At 45.0% G+C, this 19,266-nt stretch overlaps 1 protein-coding gene across 4 annotated transcripts in view; it reads right to left on the reverse strand.

Annotated features, from left to right (window-relative positions):
* PRMT2 (protein arginine methyltransferase 2) overlaps positions 1 to 19,266 on the reverse strand; it is a 32,416-nt gene that overhangs the window by 7,053 nt on the left and 6,097 nt on the right. For all 4 annotated transcript variants that reach the window (XM_017538473.2, XM_017538472.2, XM_037741994.1 and 1 more), the window contains exons 3-6: positions 15,163 to 15,267; positions 13,865 to 14,047; positions 8,975 to 9,136; positions 7,876 to 8,040 (exon numbers count right to left, since the gene is read on the reverse strand). In XM_017538473.2, coding sequence (XP_017393962.1) covers positions 7,876 to 8,040; positions 8,975 to 9,136; positions 13,865 to 14,047; positions 15,163 to 15,267 — 615 coding nt within the window. The remainder of the gene's footprint in view (positions 1 to 7,875; positions 8,041 to 8,974; positions 9,137 to 13,864; positions 14,048 to 15,162; positions 15,268 to 19,266) is intronic.

Raw genomic sequence — 19,266 nt, forward strand, 5'->3', positions numbered from 1 at the left:
AAAAAAAAAAAAAAAAAGTAGAAAACTTACAAAAGTTCAAACAAAAATAAAAATCACATATTAACCCAGCATCCAGAAGGAACCACTGTTACCACTCTGCAATATATCTTCAAGTATTTTTCTATATACACACATAAAAAATATATACATCTAATTTATTTTTATTTTTCAGTTATATAGTCAAACTGAGCCTTTCTGGTGTACAGCCTACAAACTTCAGCGCTTGTGTGGATTTTGTCCTCACAGCCACAGCCAGCATACACACAGCTCTGCCACCCTGAAACACTCCTCACACTTTCCTCTGGTGGCCATGCCCTCCCCCACCCCCAGCCTCTGCAAGCCATTCATCAGGTCTCCATCCCCATGGTCTGTGTCTTCTTGAAAGTATTGTATCAGTGGAACCAAACAGTATATAACCTTCCAAGATGAGTCTCTTTCACTCAGTGCAGTTTCTGGGGTTCCTCTGAACTACATGTTTAAATAACTGGCTCCTCTTCACTGCTCTGTGGTATTCTGCTGTGTGGATGCACCAGTTTATCCATTATGGATTATCCTGATGAAGGACACTTGAGTTGTTCCCAGGTTTTTGGGCATTTATAAAGAGAGCCAGTATAATCATTCACGCACAGATTTTTGTGCGAACACAACTCGCATTTTTCTGGGATGAATATGCAGGAGAGGGACTCCAGGGCACACAGTGAGTGCACACACAACTCTGTTAAGTGCCAACTTGTTTCCACAGTGGCATGCCACCAGCAATGCACAACTTTCAGCTGTTCCTCATCCTCAATGGCACTTGGTATCACTACCAGATTTTTTTTTTATTTTAGTCATTTTTCAATAGGTGTAAGTGATATTTCACTCTGGCTTTAAGGTGCATTTCCCTGATGGCTAACAATGTTGAACGTCTTTTCATGTGTGTATGTAGTATCTGCATATCCACTCTCGTAAAGTGTCTGTTCAAGTCTCTTGCCCATTTTCAATTAGCTTGTTTTCTTCCTGTTGAGTTTTGAGAGTTCTTTGTATATTCAGAACATTCACTGGATATATTATTTACAATATTGTCTCCTACTCTTAGCTTGTCTTTTTATTCTCTTAACACCATCCTTTGCAGAGCAGTCGTTTTTAGTTTTGACAAAATTCAGTTTATCAACATTTTCTGTTACGGATCATGCTTTCATAGTCATTCCTAAAAACTCTTTGCCTAAGTCCAGGTGATGAAGATTTTCTCCTATGATTTCTTCAAGAAGCTTTACAGCTTTATATTTTACACACTTAGATCTACAATCAATTTTAAGTTCAGGTGTATGAGGCGTGAGGCTGAGGTTTTATTTTTTAGATACAGATGACAACTATTCTAGTATCATTAGCTGAAAAGACTGCCTTTTCTCCATTAAACTGATTTTTGTACCTATTTGTAGAAATCTATTTCTCTTCTCCATTCCAGTGACTTACATGTCTATCCCTTCACCAATACCACATTGTCCTGATTACTGTAGCTTTAAAATCAAGTAGCATAGTTCCTCCAACTTTATTCTTCTTTTTAAAAATTGAATCAGCTACTCTAGTTATCTTAGTCCATTTTTGTGTTGCTATAAAGGAATATCTGAGGCTGGATAATTTATAAAGAAATAAGGTTTATTTGGCTCATGGTTCTGCTGGTTGGGAAAGTTCAGGATTGGGCAGATGCCCAATCTAGATAGTGAGGGCTTCAGGCGGCTTCCTCTCATGGTGGAAGGCCAAGGGGAGCTGGCATGTGCAGAGACCACAGGGTGAGAGCACAGGCACGTGGAGGTGCCAGGTTCTTTTTCAGAACCAGGACTTGCTGGGACCTGAGACAGCAAGAACTCAGTTTTCTACCCATGAGGAAGGCCATTCATCTACTCATAAGAGATCCATACCCATGACCCAAACACCTCCCACTAGACCCTACCTCCCAACACCACCACACTGAGGATCAAATTTCAACATAAGATTTGCTGGGGACAGACCATAGCACTGGTTCCTTTACATTCCATATACATTTCATAATAAGCTTATCTACAAGAACAAATCCTGCCTGGATTTTGATTGGAATTTTATTAAGTCTACAGATCAATTTAAAGAGAATATATACCTTTACAGGATGAAACTTCTTATCTCTCCATTTATTTAGGCTTTCTGGGATTTCTTTCATTATCATCTCATCATTTTCAGTGTACAGATCTTACATGTTTTGTTAGATTTCTAAGCCTTTCATATTTTTGAAGTTACTATAATGATATTTTTAAATTTCCAATTGTACATTGCTAGAATATAAAAATGACTTCTGCATGATGACCTTGCACTCTGTGATCTTGTTAAACTCAGTTATTAGTTTTAGGAAATTTTCTCATAGGTTCCTTAGGATTTTCTGTAGGTGTTTTCACGTTAAATTTCCTTTCATTTCTAGTTTGCTGAGAATTTTACCATGAACTGATGTTAAATTTTGTCAATTTTTTTTCTGTATTGATATAATCATGATTTTTCTTTTTCAGACTGTTAATATGGTAGGTTGCCATACTGATTTTCAAATATTGAACCAGCCTTGCATTCCAAGGGTAGTTTCTTTTTTTGTTATGGTGTATTATTATTCCTTTTATATACTGCTGGTTTAAATTTGCTGTTTTCTTGAGGATTTTTACATTTATGCTCATCAGGGTTATTGGTCTATAGTTTTCATATTTTGTACTAACTTTGGTTTTGGTATTAGGGAAATGCTTACTTCATAAAATGAGTGAGGATGTGTTTCCTCCTCTTTTCCGAAAGAAGTTGTTTAGAGTTTTTTCTTCATTAAACATGTTGATAGAATTCACCAGTGAAATCATTTAGACTAGAGGTTTATCTTTCAGAGAGTTTTTAACTACTAATTCAGTATCTTGACTAGTTACTGGACATTCAGGTTATCGATTTCATATTAGATAAACTGTGGCAATTTGCAGTTTTCAAAAGAATTGGTCCATTTCATGGATTATGTACATACACTCTATGGACGTACATAGAGGGAGAAGAAGAAAAATGACAACTCAGGACTGTTTCAGGAATACAGTTGTTCCCTGGTGTCTATGGGGGACTCGTTCCAGGACCCCTGTGGATACTCAAATCCTTGGATGCTTCCCCCATATAAAATAATGTGTTTTTCACATACAAGCTACACACATCCTCCCACAGACTTTAAATCATCTCTGCATTGCTTTTACCTAATACAATATCAGTGTTATGTAAGCAGCTGTTATACTGTATTGGTCTGTTACTTATATTGATTTTTATTGTTGTATTGTTATTTTTATATTTTCAACACACAGTAGGTTGAATCCACAGATGTGGAGCCCACAGATGTTTGACTGTACTTCAAATTCTTGTCTTCTTCACCAATCAACTGCTACTATGTCTTTGTTCCAGAGTCCTCAAACAGTCCCTCCCTGTCTGCTGGCCAGGCTTTATAGCTGCATTCAGTGGGAGAGATGAGAGGAGTGTGCCTTCTCCATCATACCTGGAATTAATTTTTAATGGTCATATGTATTGCTACAATTCTGTTTCCAGTTTTCTCCTCATTTTAAATGGTGCTGCCATGAACATTTTTGAACATAAATTTCTGTACAAATTTGATTATTTCCTTAGCATAATTTTATCAAATATTTTTCAGTGCCCAGTCTCTGGGTCCAGCTAGGATGCTCTGCAGTCTCAGGACCCAGCAGTTCATCCTCCTTCCTCCTCCCCTGAGGTGTCTGTGCCCTCTGCTGATGAACGATGCTGCATTTTTTCTAAAGTTACAGTTCAGAAATGCTCCACAGCAGAACAAAATCGAGAAAAGAAAAAAGGCTCTCATTTTTTTCTCTCAGTGCAGACAAAGCGCATTGTTGTAGAAGGAGGTGAAGAGACCTTGGTTGGAGATGCAGACGAAGCCATAAGCAGCCCTTCAAGCATGTGGTGGCAATATTTCCTGAAAAAGACGTCTCTACTTTGTATGAGACAAGCTTGGAAACCAAGAAATTCAGAAGAGTTGATGGTTTTTGTGTGAGGGAGGAGGTGGGCACCAGAACTAGCATCTCTGAAAAGTAAAATGATCTATATGAGCTCCAGGGAATACAACCAAAGACAAATATCAAGGCATTAAACATGAATGTCAAGCAAAGGATCCAGAAGACCTCCCATGGGCCTGTCCCACTGGGAAGCCAGGCGGCCTCTGCTGTGGCCTCTACAGGGTGCCCTGTGCAGACTGCCCTTCAGTGCCACAAACTGAAAGCTCCCTTGTTTACTGTAATCCTCTTGTGTAAATAAAGCACATACATTTAGGCCAGGGTCTTGCTGAGGGGCAGCTGTCCCATCCATCTCCTAGAGTAAACTACGCATTCTGTAAAGATGACCCTAAATAAATCCAAAGTCTAAAGTTTTATTGGTGTGAAATTAAACTCTTATTGGCCATGTGCCTGTTTTCATGAGCTTGTTAAGCTCAGGATTTGTGGTAATATACTCCATAAAACAGTACAAGGCGGTTTGAAGACAATTAGTACATCTTTGTTAGCCTCAGCAGTTACTTCGTTTCTTTTGCTTAGAAAATTGGTCATAATCTGGTTTTAATTTTGGTCCAAATTCTTTATTCTTCCTTGAGCTAAACAGAATAACGGAATATAATATGTCCTCATCACATATGATAGCAGTAATACACTAACAACAGTAAGACTGAGTCTGGCAGTCTTTTAATTCTACCAAATGTGTAATGGAGACCCTCAGTGACTTTGCAAAGCGTCCTGAAACCCAGGAGGCAGCCCCTGTACCAGCAGTGCCACTGGCCAGTGGGAGACTGCTGAGGGTACAACCTGCTTCTTGGAAATCACGGTTCCTCAGAAGAACGAGCAAGATCCTGCACAACTAATGATAACGTAGATCAGGCTCCACTGTCATCTGCTTTGTTAAAAATGATTAAATGGTCTGTTGACAATCTAGGACACCTGTGGTATCTTTACTTGCATCTCCTTCAGAACTTTGCGGCTTCTGGAATAATAAAGCATGGAAGAACAAAAGAAAAAAATTTTAATGCTTTTTTGACATATTCTGCCCTATTTTCCTTCCAAAGGCTTTACCCATGTACACTGCCAAAAAGAGTGCATGGTGGTGGACATGTCCCCACAAGCTCAGCATGGGGATCATCAGACATTAGAAGATTGCTCAGCGAACTTCCCAGGTCAAAACTATTAAAGTTACTTTTAAATTGTTGGGGACATAAAACAATGTTCAAGCTTCTGGCCTGTGGCTCTGCTGCTTTCCCAGTCCCTGCTCACCTTCCACGAGGTTATTTACCCTATCTTTAGCTTATGTTTTTCTTATTCCAACTCTTAACGTCACACATGCTGCAATTCTTTAGTTTCATTGGCCATTTAATAATTTTTAGCTGTGTTAATGTATGAAGGGGAATTTTCTGTCAAATATTTTATCTGACAGCTTCATTATGAACTCTGTTCTTAGAAAGACCTTTCCCATCCTAACAACAGATAAACTTTTAACAATTTTTTACGTTTCCTCCTTTTCTTAAATATTTAACTCTTTGGGCCGCTTGAGGTTTACTTTAGCAGACAGTGTGAAGAAATCATCGATCGTTCAGCAGCATCTTTGAACAACCACATGCCCTTGCTGCACCGACTGAAAGCTGCCCCTCCGCTACGCTAAACGCACATGCACCCCTGTCTCTGAGTTTCACGACATGTCAGCGTCAGAGCAGGAAGTTGGGCTGAGAGAGATGAAGGCCTGAGGGCTGTGGGGCTCTGTGAACGGGCAGGCGGCAGGCAAGGAGGACGTGAAGAGGGCCAGACACACAGTTGCAGGGGAGGGTGCAGCAGCTCAGGAGAGGCACAGCCTGGCGATGAAAACTGGAGGTGGGTGCAGCGGCGCGATGACTCCCAAATTCACAGCCTCCCTCCCTCAAAGCCTCGCCAACCCTGTATCCCAACAACAATGGCCATAGGAGCTCTTGCAGCCCCGTCGCCCTGTTCTGCACCTCCTTGGCCTAAGTAATGATGGTGACTCTCCCTCAATCCCAAGAAGAGTCTGAAGTCTGAACTCTGAAGCTGCCTCAAGCCCTCACCTCCCCCTCCACTGCCTGCATTGGAGAAAGACATGGTCCTGTCTGAACCTGCCCGAGCACTCCTCCAAATGTCCTGCTCGGGGTGGGCCCTCCAGGCCAATACCCACCAAGACCTCAGGCCATGTCCCCCCTGCCCAATCCACAGCTGGCCCTGCACATCAGATGGGCACCCTGTGTTCAAGAGTCACACAGATGTCCATCCTCCCCACGGCCCTCCCTACCCTGGCCCCCAACCGGTCCTGGCGGCCCACTCCCTGCAGCTCAGGGCTGGGAGGCACCGTCCTCCTCATCACACCAGGCCCCCATAGGCACATCCTGCCCACTGGCCCCGCTCTGCATCTCCACACCTGCCCGTGCCAGGCCCTGGCTCCTGTGTCTTGACAATAAACCCACAGTCCATCCCTGGCAGTCTGTACACCTCACACACAGATGGGCCTCCCCTCACACAGGCTGTTCCAGGCCTCTGCATGCTGGGGCTGGACCACAGCCAGTCCCTGGCCTCCATTCCCAGCCACACACACCCAGGGGCCTCCCAAACACAGCCCACCTCTTTCTCCATCACTCGTACACCACTGGCACCCCCCTCGGTGTCCAGGATGAGGCACAATGTCCTCAGACACACAGTTCCCCACGTCTGGCCTCTGCCTCCCTGATGCAACACAGTCTGGCCAGTCCGGCCACTGGGCAGCTCTGGAACACAGCAACATGGAGAACACGGTGGCTACTCCTCTCTCCTCCCTCTGCCCCACGTCCCTCCCTGCTTTCACCCAGCCCAGGGCACAGCCAGACCCTCCAGCAGCCAGGCTTCCCCCCATCAGTGCCCACACACACCCCTTGCCGCACCATATGCACCCCCCTTGGCCCTGTTTCTGTCCCCATGGCCGGGCACCAGCTGCCAGCAGACACGTACTGAAGGAGCACTGGTGTCCAGGGCAAAGGCGAGCGCCCTCAGAGGTCCACAGACCTTATTAATAAGCTGAGTCACAGCATGGACTCTGAGTCTATTTACATTTCATCTTCTGACCACAAAATTTCAACCAGACTAAAGGCCCAATGCCATCTGTTACCACGGGAAACCGTTTCCTGGGAAAGCACCTGCCACACTCCACACTCCTGCACCCAGGCCTGTCTTTCTTGGTCTCAATACGGAGAAGTTGTTTCAGGTTGGGACGCTCCACGGCAGCGTCCTGTGACCCGAGACACTGAGCCCAGGAGGAGAACGCCGTGGAGACAGCATTCGGCCACACTCCCGCCACTTCCCTCCAAGTGGATAGCATCTATGCAGGGCGTATTGGCAAGCAACCAGAAAACAGGCCACTTCCACCCACATGTGAAACGCAGGGTGAATGGCCGGACAGGCCAGGCACATGCTGGTCCCACAGATGCCCAAGTGGCTTCACAGCGTCACGGGGGCCCGTCTAAGGCAAGGAGACCCCGGCCAGGGACGAAGGCCCTGCTGGCATTAAAGAAACAGCCTTACCTGTTAGGCATGGGATTTTTACAGAATCTCGAGGAGAATACAGTTCACATAAATCACTCATGAAAATGTTACATGAACTTTGACTTAACGTTCTCATAAAGGCATTGTTTTAAACCAGGTGAAAATTCAAGACACTGAGCCAATGTCCACATAAGAAATTAATTATACCTCCCATTAGGGAAAAAATCAAAATGAATCACGCGCCACTCTTGAGATCCTGAGGTTGGCCCAGCCGAGCCTGTGCTCAGAAGCCCCCCGAGCTCCGGCCCCCTACTGCCCGCACGCCCGCCCTCACCAGCAGGCAGGTCCCCATCCACTCGGACACCAGCACATCCACCTTCTCGGGCAGCACCACGTCCTCCACCTTCTGCTGGAACACAGTGATGATGTCAGCGAAGCCATTCTGTAGGACCAGCTGCCCCGTGTGCTGTGCCATCTCGCTGGCCTCCACCGCGTACACCTGCGGCAGAAGCACCATCAGTGCATGCCCGGCCCACGTGGGGCCCGTCATCCACTCTCCTCCTGAGTCAACACCAGCACCATGAGAAACGGTCAACGACACAGCAGGGAAGCAGCATTCCAGACAGCCGGAGATAGCGAGGGCTGGGACACACCTGCCCCTGCGGGGTACCTAGAAAGGTGCCACCTCTAACCCTCCCAACTGCCCCCACCTCCTGCACAAGACAGACACAGGGCTGCAGGTGGCCTGAAGCCTCGCATGCCCAGCTGGCTGCCACACGCATAGCAAGCTTCATCCATGACCGGCACAGCAAGTGCTGAGCACCCAAGTGACAATGCTGGTTGGTGCCACATCTGAGGCCTGTGAGACAATTTCAAACCCAGGTTCACAGGGAAGGGTCTGGTGGGAAGCGCCCAAGCGCTGGGTCCTGCAGAGCGTGGACCTGGGTGGACACTGCTGAGATCCCACCCACCGTGTCAGGAGCCTCCAAGGCTGCCACTTGGCTCAGCTTAGCACAGATGGCCCAAGAGGGGTGGGGAGGAGGCCAGCATGTGGAATCATCCCATTCCCATGAGACCATCCACACCCAAGGCCAAGCACAGACATGTGGGTGCACCTGTTTCTATACTCAGCTGAAATGAACATCTCACAGAACATACCCTGCCCCATGCAATTCATGGGATATTTTCTATTCTGCCCTATTCCTGTCCGTGCTGTTTGTGACTCTTTACGCGGGCGCCACAGCCTCTAGCATGGAGTCTCAACCCTGCTGTTTTACTGACCCTGAGCCCCACGTGCAAGGACGCTCGCCCAGACCACGCAGTCATCAGTGAGCCCCCAACAGCACAGGGTCACAAGTTGGCATCTCAGAGGCCACCTCGGACATCACCAGCCTTGACACACGCACCTGGGACAAGCTGGAGACCCCACTCACCGCTTTAGGCCGTGCATAATGTGCACAGAAAAGACTGATGATCCCAGTCCCACAGCCGACGTCCAGGATGACTTTATCCGTCAGGGATTCTTTATTCTGCAGGATGACACTGTGGTATTTAGTTGTGCGTGGCTGGTCTGCCAACATTTCCAAGTGGAGTTTCTGGAAGAAATGCACATTCAGAATCACTGCCTTGACCTACAGCCATGCCGCATTCTGGACTGAGATGAGGGTCAGAGCCACAGCTGATGACCCTTGACCCGGCCACCCCTATCTAAAAACAAAAGCAAAACACAGAGCAAAAAAAGTACAGGCCTGTGAGTCCCTCAGCTCAGCACAGCATGGCCGGCAAGCAGAGAGGCAGGAGGGACGCTGCGCACAGGGGTGCAATGTCGCCTGGCCACCCATGCCCACCTGAGGCAGGAGGGATCACCACAACCCAACCAGACTCCCCAGGGCCAGGTGTCTGACTAGAGAAAACTGGGGATTCACCATGGGAGAGACGCCGGCGCAGGTGGGCAGGGGGTCCCTCAAAGTCCTCTGTACACAAGCTTGTCCCTCATGTCCTGAGGGATAAGTGAGAGGACCAGCCATTTCCTGAGGGAGGAAAATGCCTGAAACCCAAGGATACCCACATGAGAATCAGCCACCCACAAGGAGGCAGAGAGAGGCTTGCTCAGGGCAGCCAGCAAAGCCACAGGCTGCAGGCGAGGCTGCACCCCTCCCACCAACGCTCTCAAGCTACAGAGGCCCAGCCTAGAAACAGCATCACCAGGAAGAAGACAGGTAGCAGGCGGGAGCAGAGTGAGGACAGCGCCCAGACCACGCCAGCAGACAGGAGCCTGTACGAGGTCCTCAGAGCTCACCATGGAGCCTCCCAAGACTCCGCAGAATAAAAAACAAAGGGACAGGCAGGAGGAGGTGGGAGGCATAGACAACAAAGCAAGGCCCAATTCTGCCCTGAAGCAAAGGATGGGAAAGCCCTATGGTGCCAACACCAAGAAGACAGAGCAGGAGCAGCTACATCAGCGCCACACAGAACACAGTTCAGAGCAAAACAGACACCCATATGTTCACATCAATACAGGACCAGTTCACCCGGAGCACGTGATGATTGTAAATACTTCTGTACCTAATAACAGATCTTCAAAATACACAGAGCAAAACCAATATTGATGCAAGAAGAAACAGACAAATTCACAATTATCGTCAGAGATTTCAACACTGTGCTCTCAGTAACTGACAGAAATAGAGAGAAAAATCAGTAAGACTGTGGAAGGCCTGGACGTCACTGTCAACCAAGTTAATCTCGCTGGTACTTAGAGAACACTTCACCCAACCCCTTGTACCAGTAATAATAAAAAATATCTAGGAATAAATTTAACAAGAAAGGTGCACAACTGTGTATGGGAAAAACCTTAAAATGCTAAGAGATATTAAACAAAGCTTAAGTAACAGGAAACTGAGAGTCAACGTTATAGAGATGTAATTTCTCCCAAAATTAACATCAACATTCCATGCAGTACCTACTAAAATGCCAGCCAGTTTGGCATGGAGGAGCAAGCACAATAAAATGATATTAAAACTAGTTTCAAAACAGTAAGTACCCAAGGCTAATGAGGAAAATGCTCTTAAAAAAAAGTGGGGGGGCTGCTGGAGACCTAGCTCTTGCAGATCCTACAAAGGTGCCATGATGAAGCACTGGGCACTGCAGAGAAGTAAACAGACCAGTGAGTCAACAGGAATTCTCAAGCAGACCCCTGAAATCCAGAGCATGACAAACACAGCATTTCACATCAGTGGGAAGGAATGGTCCAGTAACTGAGGCTGGGGTAGCTGGCTGGTTATTTGTGGGCGTAAATTAGGGTGGAATTTCACATTATATTTTTTACAACAAATAAAAAGATCTAGATTGACTTAAAATCTCATTGTTTAAAAGAGGATAAGGCCAGGCGGGGTGCCTCACCCCTGTAATCCCAGCACTTTGGGAAGCTGAGGTGACAGGATCCCCTAAACCAGGAAGCCACAGTAAGCTATGACTGTACCACTCCACTCCAGCCAGTCAAACAACAAAGTGACCCCATCTCTAAAAAACATAAAAAATAAAAATAAAATAACACAGAATCAAAACAGTTCTGAAAAAATAACTGTGGGTATTTATCATCTTACAGTGAGGAAGGTTTTTCACAAAGAAAAGAAAAAGAAGTCACAAAGAAAAGAAAAGCCTATTAGACAATACAAAGAAAAAGGTTCTGTGGGGGAAAAAAATTCACAAATTCAGGCTAAATTACTTAACACATGAATCAACAAAAATCAAAAGAAATGGACAAATAATATGAAAGTTTAGAGAAAATGAAAAAATACAAAACACCAAAAAAACACATAAAAGATGATCAATCTCATTTATGGAAATCAAAATTAAAAGATACCATATTTAACGTTTAAGATCCAAGTCCTTTTTCACTTTGGTTTGTGGTAGGGAAATGAGCTTTCACACACCATCAGTGGATCTGTGCCATGGTCTGAAATGTCCCCCAAAATCCACGTGTTGAAACTTAACTGCCAATGTGGTGGCATTTAGAGGGCTTGAGGTGGAAGGGGCACTCCCAGCCCTCCCTCCTTCACACGTAAGGACAGCCATGAGGCACCATCTTGGACACCAATGCCAGTGCCACCCCAGCCTCCAGAACTGCAAGAAATAACTCTCTGTTCTTCACAATTTACCCAGTCTAAGGTATTCTGTTACAGCAGCACTCAGTGTATAACTAGCAAATCGTTCTGGAGGGCAAATTGGCAAGATCCACTTAAGGAAAGCACACAAACACACACACTAGGAATTTACCCTATAGAAATTCTAAAAAACATTTAACAGGATTATATAGGACTCCATTACAGCATTATTTATCATGACAAAAAGTTGTCAAATAACCACTGTCCAAATATCAACATGATCCTGTTAAAGTAACACAATGCTCTGCAGCTGTCACAAAGAATGGTAGGTTCAAGATGAGAGACCTTCAAAATCACACAGCTACGTGAAAAGAACACGGTGAACACCTGTGTGTGTGGAACAATGCCTGTTCCATAAACTAAAAAAATGAAATAAATTAGGTGTCACTTAGACTTCATAAGTACAGAGGAATCTAGTGGGCAGTGGTTCTTTGAGCTGAGAGGCGGCAATTTAACACTTTTAATTGTGAAATACGGTATACCTACAAAAAAGTGCATTAGAAAGTATCTATACAGTTTATCAAGTATAGTTATATACCAAAAACCTCTAATCCAATCCCAGAACACTGCCAGCATGTCAGACCTCCCAACTCGGCCATGCTGGTCCCAGAGCCTCCACCACCAGCAGGTAATTTCCATTCAACCCTTAGGGGAGCCACTCCTGCCCGGTCAGTCTCACCACCCATGCAAACTCACAAGCAGTGCCTTCTGGCTAGGCGCGATGGCTCACACCTGTAATCCCAGCATTTTGGGAGACTGAGACAGGAGGATCACTTGAGGCCAGGAGTTCGAGAACAGCGTTGCCAATGTGGCGAAACCCCTTCCACTAACAAAACAAAAATTAGCCAGGCATGGTGGTGCACACCTGTGGTCCCAGGTACTCAGGAGGCTGAGGCAAGATAACTGCTTGATCCTGGGAGGCAGAGGCTGCAGTGAACTGAGATCCTACCACAGCACTCCAGCCTGGGTAATAGAGCAAGACTCTGTCTAAAAAAAAAAAAAAACACCTTCTAATGTGGCCTCTTAACTTTATATAATTGAGTCAAACGTTACAGATTCTTTGCCCTATTCCTTCTTTTGCTTAACATTATTTTTATAACATTCATCCTGCAGGTAACTGTTCTCATCTAGTTTTAAAATTTAACCAGACTGTTGCCTGCACCATGGGGTTACAGGCATTTCTCCATGGTGGGGAAAAATTTTCAGTAAGCTGACTGTTTAGAAGTTGGGCTTTTATTATTTTTTTAGGGACAGAGTCTGGTTCAGTCACCCAGGTGCTCACTGCAGTCTTGAACTCCTGGCTTCAAATGATGCTCCGACCTCAGCTTCCCAAAGCGCTGTGATTACAGGCATGAGCTGCCACACCTGACTAGAAGTATTATTATTCATAGATTTATAGAATTTTTTTTATTTTTTTGAGACAGGCTCTCACTCTGTAGCCCAGGCTGAAGAGCAGTGGCACCATCATGGCTCATGCAGCCTCAACTTCCAAGGCTTGAGCAATCCTCCCACTTCAGCATCTCAAGTAGCTGGGACTACAGACATGCACCACCATGCCCAGCTAATTATATATATGTATTTTGTTGTAAGGCAAATTATATTTTTTATTTTTTTTTACTATGTTGTCTGGCTGGTCTCGAACACTTGGCCACAAGCAATCCTCCTGCCTCAGTCTCCCACAGTGTTGGGATTACAGGTGTCAGCCACCACACCCAGGCTAATTTCATTTTTAAAGTAAAATTTACTACTTTTTTTAGATACTGAGAGAGCATGCTCATAATCTCATTGCCCAAATCCTATCACTAAGCCAAGGGTCGGCAAACTACGCCATGGGCCAAATCTAGTCCACCATCTGTTTTTGGATGGCCTCCAAACAAACAATGGTTTTTACATCTTTAAATGATTTTTTTAAATCAAAAGAATAATTTGTGACACATGAAAACTGCCTAGAATTCAAATTTCAGGGTCCATAAATAAAGTTTTACTGGAACACAAATACCATGCACACTTTTGGCTTCCACACAACCATGTCAGAGCTCAGTGGCCGCAACAGAGACCCTCTGGCCTCCAAGACTATGAGCCTGCTCCGAAGGACACAGTCAGAACTAAGGCTAGAGAACCCACTGCCCGGCCACCCACAGGGAACTGAGAGAGCAGTACCAGTGTTCCATAGCTGCCAAAGTACTCTTCATCCTGCCACGTGTCCTCGGGGTCATATTCATCCATTTGCTTCCCCACATGGTTTGCTGGAATGTACCCACAGCAGCCCGCACGCTCGCCCCACCACCAATCTGCAGTGGTCTGTCTCAGAATAAGAATTTTTTCTCCTCTCAAAAAACTGAGCTGGAAAAAAAATGGTTAAAATTCAAAATGAAAACCAGTCATTAGTATTTCAAGTGTGGCTCAGTGACAAATCCCATCAATGGTGACAAAATCACAGAGATTTCAAACAGGAGTCAGTGGGTAATGACAGCAACTGAGAATGTATGCAAGTGACACCACAACTCAGCAATGCCTGTGGAACATCTACCTGAAAGAAGGGCACAGCTTAACTGATGTTTTTTAAAAGGAGTGGGCTGGGCACGGTGGCTCATGCCTGTAATCCCAGCACTTTGGGAGGCCAAGGTGGGTGGATCAGCTGAGGTCAGGAGTTCAAGACCAGCCTGACCAACATGGAGAAACCCTGTCTCTACTAAAAATACAAAATTAGGTCAGGCGCGGTGGCTCAAGTCTGTAATCCCAGCACTTTGGGGAGGCCGAGGCGGGTGGATCACGAGGTCAAGAGATCGAGACCATCCTGGTCAACATGGTGAAACCCCGTCTCTACTAAAAATGCAAAAATTAGCTGGGCATGGTGGCGCGTGCCTGTAATCCCAGCTACTCAGGAGGCTGAGGCAGGAGAATTGCCTGAACCCAGGAGGCGGAGGTTGCGGTGAGCCGAGATCGCGCCATTGCACTCCAGCCTGGGTAACAAGAGCGAAACTCCATCTCCAAAAAAAAAAAAAAAAAAAGAAGAAGTGAACATTTTCAAACTGCTTAGCAGAGAATTTCTCAACAGCCTCTTCACTGTAACTCAGCTAGGCCAACTGAGTTACTGGAGGCTTACTCTATGAAATTCCTGTCACAAGGTAAAGCTACATCCAAGCAGTTATAGCTTGATATATTTGACAGCTTCACTTTTCATTAACTGGGTGGGTTCTGAAGCGAGGTTTCCAAGTAGAAAGCAGAACAGTGCTTCTGCCCCGGCTGAGGATCCCCACTCTATACCCAGCGTCTTCACATCATGCTTGGTGCAGAACTGGTCAGGCTGGGAGGTAAAGCCCACACACAGGTCTTATGTGGCTCCAAGCATCTGAATACTTCTTCATTTTACTTTGGTATGACTGCTGCAAAACGCATCTCATTGTGCCACTGAACATGCTGAAAGCCATGAAGCACTGACCACCACACGTGGCTACCTGCGTCTCATCAGTGGCAGCGTAGTCTGCGATGGCCACAAACTCCTCCGGCTGTACTCCCTCCTGGAGAAGCCCCACTTCAGTGTACTCAGCAGGCTCTTCTTCCTGCTCAAAGACAAGGAAAGGGTGAGGAGAGGACGCCAGAGTTTTTTTTTTGACTATGCTATTAGGATGGTTTAAATTTCAAATATAGATTCATGTGTCCAAGAATTTATCATACAAACGATATGGATCATCTTTACTACTATAATCAAAGGCTGTCACCTTTATTCTACATTTCTTTAAAAAAAAAAAAAAAAGAAAGATTTGCATTTTAAAAGAGAACATTAAAGGAAGAAGTCAGAAACAGGCACTGCTAGTGTCTATTTGGTGACAAACCCTTGGCCTTTAACAGCAATGCTTCCTAAAGGCGGTCATCAACTCCATGAAGAGAAACCAGTGTGAGGACAGAGCCAGGGGCCCAGTGCCCCAGGCAGGCATAGCCAAGGGCCTGTGGAAAGAGCTGGTGGCATGGCACAACTGCCACGAGGCAGTAGACCCTGGGCAGCCCCAGCTCAGACCCACACGGGTCCTTGGAGCCTCCCCCCACCGCATCCATTTTTTTTTTTTTTGAGATATAGTCTCACTCTATTGCCCAGGCTGGAGTGCAGTGGCATGATCTTGGCTCACTGCAACCTCCGCCACCTCCCAGGTTCAAATGATTCTGATGCCTCGGCCTCCCAAGTAGCTGGGACTACAGGTGTGCACCACCACACCCAGCTAACTTTTTATACTTTTAATAGAGATGGGGTTTCACCATGTTGCCCAGGTTGGCCTCGAAATCCTGAGCTCAGGCAATCCACCTGCCTCAGCCTCCCAAAGTGCTAGGACTATAGGCATGAGCCACCATGCCCAGCTGTTCACTTATTATATAAGAATAAACTTGCCTGGAAGCCTTCACTGCAGGGGGCAGAACCTCAAATCACACATTCGAGTTCAATGAATCAACCCTGTCTCAACATACACATTTTAAACACATTTTCCTAAACATAAAAGTAATTCATGTTTACTCTAGAAAATGTGTGAGAACACCAAAGTACACAGAAGAAAATTCCTGTAACTTCACTCACTGATCACAGATGACTGGCAGCACACTGTTTATACCTTCAGACTTTTTAAAAAGTGGACACATAACACGTACACAAAGCATTTACTGGGTTCACACAATAATCCTGTGGCCTGTTTCTCACTTATAAACTGAACATTTTTCTTGATTATTAAATACACTTCTAACACTTATGTAATATCTGTATAGTATTCCAGTCTATGAATTGTCATGACTTACCTATCCGATTTCCTAGTCTTGTACATTTAGACTTTTCAGTTGTTACTATTCTAAATTATGTTAAGGTGAACTTCCTTCAACATAAATCATTCTGCATGTACCTTAATCTTCTTAGGGCGAATTTCTGAATGTGAACTTGACGGACCGAGACTATGTGTACTCTACGGCTTTTGGTTTTACCGCCCAGTGCCCTCCACAAAGGTGTTCTTTAGACTGCTTGCTGCGAGAGGGAGCCGCCCATCTTCCCACACTATCTCAATAGATACCAATCACTTTTGTTACTTCCATTTGCCTCTTTGTGTGGTTAGACGTTTTTAAAATACTTGCTGGCATCTCTTTTTACCTTGCTAACTGCTTGTTTGTACCTTTGTGCTTTTCCCTATACCAGGAGCATGACTCACTCTAAGGCAGCACTGCCTTCTGCTTGCTCTGATCCACCCTCACTAACCCCCTGCTGTGTGGCCTTCCACACCTCCTCCATGCCCATGTCATACACAAACCCCTGTGTACACATGTATACACACACATACACCCCCCAGGCCCTTTCTTTGCACTTGGCTTTTTTTTTCTTGTTTTTGAGGAGTCGCTGTCACCCAGCTGGAGTGCAGTGACGCAATCTCAGCTCACTGCAGCCTCCACCTCCCTGGTTCAAGCAATTCTCATGCCTCAACCTCCCGAGCAGCTGGGACTACAGGTGTGTGTCACAATGCCCAGCTAATTTTTGTATTTTTTTTTTTTGGTAGAAATGGGGTTTCACCATGTTGGCCTGGCTGGTCTCAAGCTCCTGGCCTCAAGTGATCTGCCCACCTTGGCCTCCCAAAGTGCTGGGATTACAGGCGTGAGCCACCGCACCCAAGCTGCACTTTGTTTTTCTTACTCACACAATACCTTCTGGAAAAACTCTCCAACTGTTAGAACCCTGAATTACTATTTTCAATGGCTATACACTATTCCATAGAAGGGATTCCGCTTGATTCTTCGGCCATCCTCTATTGATAAGCTTTGTCTTCGTATCCAGTTTTCTACCATAACTGATGATGCAGCAAAAGAAGTCTGTGCACAAATAAGCTTATGTGATGACATTTTATTTCTGTGGGATAGATTAGACTGCCAGGGTTAAAGAATATGGTTTTTTGTTGTTGTTTTGTTTTGTTTTGAGATGAGGTCGCCTTCTGTTGCCGAGGCTGGAGTGCAGTGGCATGATCCTGGCTCACGGCAACCTCCACCTCCCAAGCTAAAGCAATCCTCCTACCTCAACCTCTCAAATAGCTGGAACTACAGGCACATACCGCTGCACCCAGCCAATTTTTAAACTTCTTGTAGAGATGAAGTCTCACTACATTGCTCACTCAAATTCCTGGGCTTAAGTGATCCTCCCACCCAGCAGCCTCCCAAAGTGCTGTGATTACAGACATGAACCACTGCATCCAGCCAGGGTATTTTAAATTCAAACATGAAAGATTATTTTCATCAAGCATATAACACTTCATACTTCAATAGCACTGAACACTTAGCAGCAATAGGCATTACCACTGTCTTTAATTTTTACCACAGTCATAGGTATAAAGTGTATCTCACAGTTATTATCAATTCCTTGGCTATCACGTGTTCACGGTTTTTGACAGCATGCATCTGCTCTCCTGTAAACTGTGTCTTTATTTTGCCCATGATTCTACCTGGCTATTTGTCTTCTACTTAACAGATCAAAAGAATTCTTTGTATAACATAGATCCTATTTGACATCTCAAGAAATGTTTTCACAAATGTATTGTTTTCCCAGTTATTTTGTTTAGGATCAGCAACCTCACGAGTTAGGTCAACAGAAATTTTCCAAACTGAAGCACGAAAAGAAAAAAGAATGAAAAAAAATAAGAATACAGCATGAGACATATCAAAAGAGACAGAAAAAATAAATGAAGAGATAATGGTGGAGATTTTCCCAAAATTAAAATAAAAAGAAATCATCAAGGCCAAGGTAGGCAGATCACCTGAGGTCAGGAGTTCAAGACCAGCCTGGCCAACATGACAAAACCCCGTCTCTACTAAAAATAACAAAAAAATTAGCTGGACATGTTGACTCATGCCTGTCATCCCAGCTGCTTGGGAGGCTGAGGCAGGAGAACCACCGGAACCCAGGAGGTGGAAGCTGCAGTGAGCAGAGACTGCACCACCGCACTCCAGCTTGGGTGACAGAGCGAGACTCAGTCACCAGAAAGAAGAAAACAAACCACAGATTCAGGAAGCTCAACTAACCCTAAGCAGGAAAAACAAGAAGAAAGTTGCTAAAAACCCCCAAAATGAGAAAAATCTTAAATGCGGCCAATGTGAAAAAGGAGTACATTACATTTAATAGAACAACAGTAAAATACTGATGACTCCTCATCAGAAACAGAAGCCAGAAGACAGTAAAATGGCACCTTTATAAAGTGTTAAAACTGCAAACCGAAAATCCCATATCGGGCTAAAACATTCTTCAAAAATGTAGGCAAAACACATTTTATAGTTTGACACAGGAGATTCACACTAATAAATGTAATAATAAAGTTGTTCAGGTTAAAGGAAAATGATCCTGCACGAAAACACAGAATGCAGAAAAAAGGGAAAGACCTCAAAAAAGGCAAATAATATGTGGGGAAACATAAAAGACTATTTCTCTTTATTAAAAAAGACTCGAGAGAGAGATCCAAGATGGCTGATCACTAGCAGCTCGGGATTGCAGCTCCCACTGAAACAGCAGAGAACGAGAGGACGCCACACTTTCAGATCAATTTTTGTTGCTC

This window comes from Cebus imitator, unplaced genomic scaffold (genome assembly GCF_001604975.1).
Source record: "Cebus imitator isolate Cc_AM_T3 unplaced genomic scaffold, Cebus_imitator-1.0 Scaffold112, whole genome shotgun sequence".
NCBI lineage: Eukaryota > Metazoa > Chordata > Mammalia > Primates > Cebidae > Cebus > Cebus imitator.